Source organism: Eretmochelys imbricata, chromosome 10 (genome assembly GCF_965152235.1).
Source record: "Eretmochelys imbricata isolate rEreImb1 chromosome 10, rEreImb1.hap1, whole genome shotgun sequence".
Classification (NCBI taxonomy): Eukaryota; Metazoa; Chordata; order Testudines; family Cheloniidae; genus Eretmochelys; species Eretmochelys imbricata.
In genome coordinates, this window is record NC_135581.1 from 13,035,001 (window position 1) to 13,045,000 (window position 10,000).

At 49.5% G+C, this 10,000-nt stretch overlaps 1 protein-coding gene across 1 annotated transcript; it reads right to left on the bottom strand.

The window, feature by feature from the left end:
• Positions 1-249: 249 nt before the first annotated feature.
• UNCX (UNC homeobox) lies at positions 250-5,536 on the bottom strand. Its single transcript, XM_077829008.1, has 3 exons — positions 5,293-5,536; positions 3,862-4,037; positions 250-1,296 (listed from the first exon to the last, which is right to left on the bottom strand). Exons 1-3 carry the CDS (start codon positions 5,534-5,536, stop codon positions 250-252), a joined length of 1,467 nt encoding a protein of 488 aa, XP_077685134.1.
• Positions 5,537-10,000: the final 4,464 nt, after the last annotated feature.

Below are 10,000 nucleotides of genomic sequence, written 5' to 3' on the forward strand. Positions count from 1 at the left end.
AATGTATTTTAAACATTTTTCCCCTTTTTCTTTTTTTAAATAAATAAAAAAAGGGGGGGAAGGAACCCCCAAGCTCTCACGGATCACCGGATCGGCTCTGTGGGTCAGAACCCTAAGAGGAAGGGCTCCCGACATGTAATCTCTCTCTCACGCGTGTGTGTGTGAGGGGGACGTGGGGGTGGGGGTTCAGCTGTGGGAATGTCCGAAGTTTGGGGCTGAAGAGGATAGTTCTGGGTCTGTCTGTCTGTTTTAGTCCATGTCGACTTCTTCACACTCTGGACCGCTGGCTTCCGCGGGGCAGCTGGGCTCCGAATTACAGTCCGATTTGTCTCTGGATTTGCCAGTGTCTTTTGTGAGGACGGGAGACTTTGGCTGGGGAAAGCTGCCGCCACTGTCCGCTTGGGAGGCAGAGGGGGTGGCCGCGGGCTGCCCCGCGCCCGAGCCGGAGCCGGGGTGGCTGCTGCTGCTGCTTTCCGCCGGGCTGCAGTTCGCGGAGTGGCCCGGGCCCGAGTTCGTGGCGCATTTGCCGGCGTAGACGCAGCCGGGCTCCGGGCTGAAGCCGGCCTGGCCCGGGTGGGCCGCGGGCGGGGGCGGGGAGTCTCTCTGCGGCTGGCCGGGCTCCGGGCCCGGGCCGGCTTTGAGCGCAGCCTGCGGCACGATGAAGCCCAGCGGCTGGGTGATGGGGTAGAGCAGGAAGTGGCCCTTGCCGATGAGCGTGCGGGGGGCGCAGGGCGGCAGGCCCGGGAAGTCCAGCCCCGCTTTCCGGCGCGGCGGCGAGTCGGACAGCAGGCTCTCCACGCTGAACGGGTTGAGCTTGTGGAAGCTGGAGGCGCCCCGGGGCCCGGGCCCACAGTCCGAGGAGGAGGCGGGGGAGCCGGCCGAGTCCTTGTCCGGCGGCCGCTGCAGCCGGCCGGCGCCGCTTCTTTGGCTCGGGTAGAAGGCTTGGCCCGTTTGGTCGCAGCTGCTGGGGGGCTCGGCTGGGGCCGGGTGCGGGGCGCCCCGGGGCTTGGCCTCGGGGGGGTCCGGGGAGAGGCCGCCCCCGCCGCTGTCGCTGTCGGAGCTGGGCATGGAGAGGCTGCTGGGCGAGTGCAGGTGGCGGGTCTGGCTCTTGAGCAGCTTCTTCTCGTGTTTGCGCTTCTTCTTCTCCATCTTCTCCAGCTCCTTGCGGGCGATCTCCTCGGGGTCCATGGGCTCCCCGCTGCACGTGGTGGGGTGGGAGTTGTGGGCCGGCCGGCCCGGGCCCTTCTTGGTGTTCTCTTTCTTTCTCCATTTGGCCCGGCGATTTTGGAACCAAACCTACACACCGAACAATGAGAAGCAATTAACATTCAGCGCGCGGGGTGGGGTGGAGGCGCCAGGGCCTCCCCCCTCTACAAGGCGAGGTGGCGTCAGGCCCGGAACCGCTGCTGGGAGAAAGAGAGAGAGAGAGAGAGAGAGGAAAGAGCTTCTTTACACCCGACAGAGATCTCCGTAAAGCAGAGCAGAAATCGAACAGGCTGCAAATTAAAAACCTTCTTAAAACCGGGCTGATGGCTTGGGGGCGGGGGGGAATTGAAGTTGGGGGAGAAATCCGAATTAATGCACCAGAGAAAGTGAATGCAAAACAATTAGTGCTCCCCGCGTCCGCCTCTCCCTGCAGCGTACACACAGCCACGCGCAGCTTGGCTCTTCCCCCAAAATAAAATATTATAAAAAAAAAAATCGGCCGAAAGTTTTAAGAAAAAACAAAAACAAACAAACCCGTGTAACGTTTCGATTCTCTCTCTCTCTCTCTCGGAGTCAAGATCGAGTCTGGTTTACTTTGGAACGCCTTCCTAGGCTGAAGCCTGTGCTCCGGCCACCGGAACGGAGGGGGATAAATATCTTTGGATTTAAAAACCCCATCGCGACATAAATAAAGTCGCTGAGAAAAAAAATCCGTAACTCCGTATGACTCCTGTTTTGTTTGTTTTTTACGCGTGTCCTTATTAAGAGTTTTGTGCCTTCGCTGTCACGCATGGAATTCGCTTGGATTTCCAGTTACTGAGCTTGCTGATCAAAACTCTTTTGAAATAATTGCACAGGTATTTCTCCTCGTGACCAGAGAGACAAAGAACATTATAATGGGTAAAAATAAGCCGCCTAAAATACTATAAAATTCACCAAAAGGAGAAGTAGGATCAAATTATAAATCAAAACAAACCAGGGTTTTTTGTTTGATTGAGACAGGGTTATTTACTGCATCGAAAACAAGAAATGTTGACAAACCCAACTAAAATATAATCCCAGCGAGATATAGGGGAGGGGGCGGTACGTTTGATAGCTCTAAAGGAAAACCAGCTACAATCATCAATTTTAAAAATCAAGCACATATGTACATTTCACCCTCACGCCAGGAGCAGAATTAGAGCTGGTTGTGTGTCTGCCCCCAGTTCTGTTTTTTTATTCCTTTGTCCTCGGTCCCCCCCCCGCCACTCCTTTATTTTCGATTGTCGTAATCAGAAAACAGGAGTAAAGACAAGGCCGTGTCCTGTTTTTAGAAGGGATTGGAATAAAGTGTAATGGTGCGGGGTCTATTCTTGTTGGAATGCAACAAATTAAAAACGAAAACAAAACAAATAAGCAAACAGTGGCTCTTGAAGAATGATGCAGAGAGGTGTTTGTTTCAAGTCTGCCAGCGTCAGACGGCGCTTCTTCGCTGGTATAGTATAGATATAATAATGCCTCTCTTTGTGCCAGTTCCAGGAGGCCTTGTCCCTGAGAATTACTCATTATCGTATTAAAGGGAAATGGAGGGTCTCGACTTCACTCAACAATCTCAGAACAAATTGGATAAAAGGATTTCAAACCAGAAGAGGTCATGAGGGGGAGGAAAAAGCATTTTGTAAATACACCTTTAAACAATGCTAATGGATTAATAATATCCAGTAATGTTATTAGCTCCTTCTTGTGGTAAACGCCACAGTTCTTAAGAGTACATGATCGATTTAAACACACACACACACACACACACACACGAGAGCAGAGCACTTCGGATTTGTATCAAACACAACACTGTAGTGATTTACAGAGACGGAAGTACTGATTCAGGACATTTAAAATGCATGCAAAATAAAGTATTTTTAAAATGTGCAAGTTTATATGTTATCCATCCTTATCAGTTCAAAGCTACGAGCAAACATTAGTAACTGAATATTTAGTAGCCAGCTCACAGATAAGCCCTGAATTCTTTGTCTCGAGGATGGGTTTTATTACTGTTATTTTAAAGATCAGTTTAAGCGAATAGTTTTGAAAGAGTGGGGGATAACTGGCTTGTCTAAATGAAGTTTTACAGGATTCTTTTATCTACACCCTCGAGCTGCCTAAAAGCTTTATTTACATTCTCCAATGTACCATGTTTAAGGCTCATATTTGCATGCTAATTTTTCACTCTTGGCTCATTTAAGAAAAATGTTTACAGTGAAAAGGGTTTATGAACTCTCGACTTGAATTACACTCTTTAGGGCCTATCTGTAGGCAAAGTTTAAAGGGATGGGGGAATTAAATCACAAAAACACTTTACTCCAATAAAGATTTCCCCAACTGCCTGCATAAATTGAGAGCAAACGTGTATGCTCAGTTCAGGTAAAACAAAAAACAGAAAACAAAACAAAAAAAACACAACCCACAACGCAGTTAGCACATCGCTAAATCAGGACTGGGGTGTCCCGGTTCTAGGGCCCAAGGAGAAAAAGGGGGAAATACTAGATGTTCACAAGAAATTGTTTAATGAACACAACCAGTCATTTGGTATGGGAATGGGGAGGCCGGGATGGAGAACAGCAGCAGATGTGGCGAGTGCACTTGGCCTTAAGAAGAAAAAAAAAAGGGGGGGGGGTTTACCTGCACTCTAGACTCCACCAGGTCCAGCCTCAGAGCCAGCGCCTCTCTCATAAACACGTCCGGGTAATGACTTTCATTAAAGGCTTTTTCTAGCTCTTCCAGTTGCCAGCCAGTAAAATTCGTGCGGGTGCGTCTTCTTTTACAGCCAGGACTTTCCTTGTCCGGGTCACCAGAGTCTGAAAAGGCAGAAACACAATAAACTAACCAGAAAAACAGGCCATTCCCCCCCCCCCCCCCCCCGCAATTTACAACCAGCCTTTTAACCTTTGCACTTGGTAGCGTTTAGAAGGCGTGGGAGTCTGTACATTACACACCCATATCAAAGATGGGGGGAATTGTTCCCTTTCCTCTCCCGCAAAAGCCGACTTTACAGGATGTTTATTCTAGAAATAGGGCAGCGTCGGAGAACAGGTGCAGGAGTGGTGCAAGTTTTAAAATGAAGTTTGGTCCGGCGATCAGCCTTAAACTGAACGTAGGGCTGCTGTCCATGTTTGGCTTCGTAAAGCAGCCAGGGGCAATGGTCCCCTTTTCTATCCAAGGCATACGGGCTCCAGGGAAAGGCCCGGCTAGGTTCCTATCAAAGCCCGAACCAGGCCCATGTCCTGCCGGATCCCCTGTCCCTACTTGGGAATCGCGTGTTAAAAGCTCGCAGGCCACCAGCTTGCTGGCAAAGCCCCACTTGGAAGAGTCATGGCTGGGGTCGGCTATGGTGGCAAAAATGGGATCCTGCCCAAGTCTTTACGGTCACTGATTCGATTTTAACGACCCCGAGGGCACTGCTTCTACCGTTGTGTGTAAACAATATAGTCTCCTTCCGGAGTAAGGATGCAGCGAGGGGTATGCCACGAAGAAGGAGCATTGACAATAAGAGGGTCAAGCATCAATGAGGTACCTTAAAACTAAACAATAGATTTGCCAAGGGAGGTAAACTTCGCACTTGCTCGTGTCCTTGGTTGGATCAGGGTCTAGTCATCAATCTCTCTTCCCTTACCCCCAGCGGTACCCTCCTAGCCCGCTTGTAAAATGGCCATCCCCTCCCGCGCCATGCACCCACACACACCAACTTCTGAAAGGACCCCCCCACACACAGGATCGCAGGGGCCGGCTATTGTTCCGAGCGCACGTGCGGTTTCACAGCGGGCTGGGAGCCACCGAGGGCTGGTTTTTTGTTGGTTTTTTTTGGGGGGGGGGGTTAATCTGTTCAAATCTGTCTTGGGGAAAAAAAAAGCGATTGGTGGGGATCCTTTCCACCCCCCGTGTTTGGTCTGCGTCCGGATCCCCTGGTAGCGACCCACGGGGAGAAGCTCTGACCCACGTACCCACCTGGAAAAGCAGCCCCCCTGTTCTCAGATCTGGAGTGGGGGGGCGCCGCTGGGGGGGGGGCGGAGGGGGAGAGTGCGGCGTATCCAGGAGCAGAGGGGGGCCGCTTACCTGAGAGCTTGAAGGGCTGGCTGTCCCCATTCACCCCGCAGCCCGCGGGGAGGAGCGGCGCGGGGTTCACCACCGAGGCGGCGCAGGAGCCGTTCAGTAATCCATCTATGGAGAAGGGCACGGCCGCCGACTGCAGCTGGTGCCCGGCCAGCTCGTAGACATGGTGGTGGCCGAGCGGGTAAGGGAAGCCCACCATGCCTCCGAACTGGGCATGGGGATGCTCCAGGAGGCGGCTGTCCATCATGGGGGCGGCTCTAGAGCGGCGCGGCGCGGGGCGGCGGGAGCAGGCGGCGGCGGCGGTGCGGGAAGGGGCTCATGCTGGAGGGCGCCCGGGCGCTTTAACTTTATCAACATCAAGCTCCCAATAATTAGCTCAGGCTGGGGGAATTTGGGACCAATAAGAAACGTTAATCGGTCCTGACGTCAGAGACGTGCCAGTGTGGGGAGCAAGCGTTTTCCATATCGATTGCTAATTATACCTGACATCCAGCCTCAATAAACAATATCAGAGCTGTCACAACAAGACAAGGGGGGCTTTGATAAGAACTCCAGCCTGGGGAGGGGAGGAGGGCGGCATGGGCCGGCCAGCCAGGGGTGGGGGTGCCGAGGAGATGGAGAACTTATGGATCTGATTGATACCCAGTTAAATACTAGACAGCCAGAGTTACACACACCCTCTCTCAGCCCCCCCCCCATACCCACCCTCTTCCCCTCCCCTCTCCAAATCACTAATAGATTTCCCTTTAAAACATTCACCGGCGTGTTGTGGGGATTTTTCACCAGAACTGCTCTACTCTCTGAACCTTTAAAGTGATGTTGCTCCAATTACAGGGAGACATTGAGCGGCAAATAGACTGATCCAATAATAGGAAATTCATCATCCTCTCTTTCCAGAGCTGTCACATTGAATTTAAAACTACAAGCCTTTTCATCTCCTCTCCGGCTGTACGAGGGGGGGACGGGGAGAAGAGGGAAGGGGAGAGAAATAAATAAAAATAAAAAAAGGAAGAACCCTTTACAGAAATTAAAGTGTGAGCTGATCATATCCATCAAAATAATAATGAATGCAATCTCCTATTGATCCAGGAACTCGAGAAATATTAAATTATGAACAAAGCCAAAGGGGGGCTAATTAAAAGCAGCCTATTTCACAAAGGGAGGCCAAAAAATAAAGTTTAAAAACCCACTACTACACCCCCACACACACTTGAAGAAGGGGGGAAAACCCATGTCCACACACACACTTACTCTGCCAATGATTAATAGCCTCGAAGCTGAAGCCCAATTTGTTCTAATTAAATTATATTCCCACAGAAGTTTCACCAATATAAAATATTGATAAACTCCAAAAGTTAAATAATTAAAGAAAATATTCTTAAACAAACTACAAGAATGGGATGGCTTGCAGGAGAGAAGCAGCAGAAAAAAAACATACACTTTGGAGTGGATCCTATCCTCCCCCCACCCTGGTACTTTCATTAGGGATTCAACATCATAGAAATATAATTAAGGACACGCTTAGAGAAGAATAGAAAAGCAGTAAAAGAAAGGGTGTGGGGAAGGAGATACAATATATATTCAGCCACTCATCCCAAATCCGCCCTGCTACTTGCAGTCAAAGGGACGCAGCGTGGTCGGCCTGGGATGCCTTTATTCGATTTCTCCGCCATAAATAATGGAAGTTATGATTCCCAAACAAACACGAGGGATAACTAGAACGGATGGAGGCGGAAAGAGAAAGAGCCTTCCCAGACAGACTCTTATTTTCTATCTTAACTGCAATGTTGTGTAATAGAAACTGGAACTTGTTTGACTCCGGGTTTCTAGAATTTTTATCTCCGTTAGCTGAAGGGCTTAAACCGAATTTTGTTTCCTCTTTAAGTGATTATTTATATTCCTTTACATTCCCGCAGCGAAACCCCACAGACGGAAAAGGTGGTGTGGTGGGGCGCTGGGGGGGGGGATACAAAACTAAAAACTCAACAGCTAGTCTGAAGATAAAGGGAAACCCTTAAACCTTTCTGGGAGGTTCATGCAGAATTAAATCCTTCAAGTCGCGGGGGGGGGGGGGGGGTGGAGAGAGGGAGAGAGCCAACACTATCTCTGGGAAACATACAAATAGATTTTCCAGTTATAAAATACCCAGTCAAAATGATACATTACACAGGGTTTATTTGTGTGCGTGAGCGAGCGAGAAAGAAACTACAATTGAAATAAAAAAGAAAGTGAAGTCTCTGTGTTGTCTGTCCCGAACGGTATTTATTCACCTAATTGAATATCACACAATATCCTGCTGTACCCCCTGCCCCTGCAATATAGATTAGTTTAATTATGGTCTCCCTGCCTCGGTTTAAAGCTAGAAGGGAGTTTGAATTTGGGCTGCACAGCTCCAACAGTAATAAGAAAATGATGGGGTTGGTATTAATTCTGGGGTCAAGGGCCAAGGGCTTCACTTTTCACCATAATTTAATTTCTTTCTCTATAAATACTAAATGTAAACTGTGTCCACTGGACCAAATTTTGCCTGTAGCCATAAATGCCTCATTTTCTGTCGGATTTCAGAAGAGGAATGCAAGGGGAACGTGTTTCTGAATACAGAATGGTAATCAATCCAGCAAAGAATAAGAGAGGAGACTTCTCTCTCTCTCTCTCTTTATTATAATGAATTAATTCGACTTTATTTATCCCATTTTCTGGAGCTGACAGAATGTTAATTTGAGTTGAAATTTCTCTCGCCTCTCACTCCCTGACCCCTGGCCTCCAGATTGGCGTGTTGTAATAACCTGAATCTTTCAACAGAAGCCCTGATAATTGTTACCTTATTAGCATGCAAATTGTTTAATTAATATTATTATGGAGAAGCATACAATCCGTCCGTCACTTGACCTCAAGTGCAAGTCCACGTAGCAACCGGCTCTGTGCATTTCAATGTGCACATTTAAAATCGACTTCTGTTTTAATGTTCCTAGGATCCTTGTCGAGCTTCTAAAAATCTCTCTTAAAGTGTTTGAGAGGAGGCTTTCATGGGGGTGGGAGGGAAGCGTTTGATGCGGCGCGGCCTTGATATCTCTTTATATTGCTCTCCATCTAAAACACAAATTATAGAAGTCGTTTTCTCTTTCCTTTTTTTTTATTTTGAACATCAAAATTTAATAATTGCTTCCTTGTCAATGGCTGCTGCTTTAAAGGCACCCCCTTCAATTCCGAGAGCGATTCCTGCAGCCAAACAGACTTGCAGCAGCTCAATGAAAAGCAGCCCTTGACACGCAGTCCTGAGAGACGTTGCATTTAAATCCCTTTTTCTACAGCCGAGTGACATTGTCAGATGCTAGCTTTAATTAACTTGATAATAAGACGTACAAGACTCGCATTCAGGACGCCAGCTCGCCTCGCCTTGTTTCCCCTTTTATCACAATCTGGGTGTTTTATCTTACAGCTTCCTACTGGCGCTCACAGCCATTTTTTTGCAGGATAGAATCGGAGTCAAATAGGCAGAAATGGGACTGAAAGGGGGCTAAGATTTCAACCCCCCGACAGCCTGGGGTGGAGGGAGGAGGCTACAGCCTGGGCCCAGTGGGGAACTTGGGACTTGGGCAGTTAGACAAAGAGAATGGGGCGAGACAGCAGGATCTTTTCCCAACTAATCTGAGAGGAGAGGTCTTTCGGAGGAGGGCTTTTCCCCCTCCCGCAAACACGCACAGGGTATGGGCTCTGACAGGGAGGCAACCCCAATTAGAATGAAGGCAGCTAAACAGCTGAAGTTAGTGGAAGACTGTAGAGAGCAGACTGGTCTTCCATTCACCATTCACCCAGCGTCACACCAGCTTGGCCCCTCGCCTCGGTTTGGAAAACAACGCTTGCAAAAGAAGTAGCCCATCGTAGCTACAAGGCTCTGCTATGTACCCACGACTTCAGAACATCTCAGACGCGTCCTGCCTGCATCAACCAAGCCAAAGGTCTGGCCTTTTAAAAAATCCTCGTTCTCCCCCTTAACATGACCCATAATGCGGCCACCAGCTAGGACAATCCATGCACTGGGGCATAAGTACTAGAATTAAGGGGCATGGGGGAGCTGCCCCATCCCGTGGCATCAATCACATACAGGGGTTACAGTTTGGTTCAATGGCTCTCAGCACCCCCACTCTACAAATGGCCCCAGCACCTCTGTACACAGGCAATCTGGATGCTCCCAGTTGGCTTATGTGCCTTCAGTTGATCATTCTTTAGTCTTCATTGTATCTCAGAGTCTATTCTTCTTATTTGCCAAAGCTATTTATTTCCCGCTCACTTAAGGATTCGCTCTACTTTAGAGATCATCCCAGGCTAGCACCCAGATACACCCCAGCCTGGGTCTCCCAGTCAGCATGCGAGAGGGATTCCCCAGGCTTGCTGTCAAAGGAAAGAGCAACCTGGCCCCACCAGGCTCATCACAGCTCTTTCCTTTAGAAGAGCAGGAGACAGCGTTTGGCGAACCCAAGCCCCGTGCCACTTCAGTCACCGGGGCTGGAGCAGGGGGGGAAATCCAGCCCTGACAGACCCCTTTCGCATTCGGGGCCGCCTAGCCAGCCTCCTCGAATCTAACCTGGTGATTCACACGGGCAACGTGTCTCACCCCAAAGTACATCCACCAAACCTTCGGCTCTGCGCTTGGGACTTCCAAAGGGAGAGGGGCGTTTGCTTCCCACGCGTCCTTCCCCCCACCCCCTAT

Coding starts and splice junctions, on each gene's coding strand:
- UNCX (XM_077829008.1), bottom strand. CDS start 5,536: ATGATGGACAGCCGCCTCCTGGAGCATCCCCATGCCCAGTTCGGAGGC. Junction 4,038..5,292: donor CCAGCCCTTCAAGCTCTCAG/GTAAGCGGCCCC, acceptor CTGCCTTTTCAG/ACTCTGGTGACCCGGACAAG. Junction 1,297..3,861: donor TGGTGGAGTCTAGAGTGCAG/GTAAACCCCCCC, acceptor TTCGGTGTGTAG/GTTTGGTTCCAAAATCGCCG.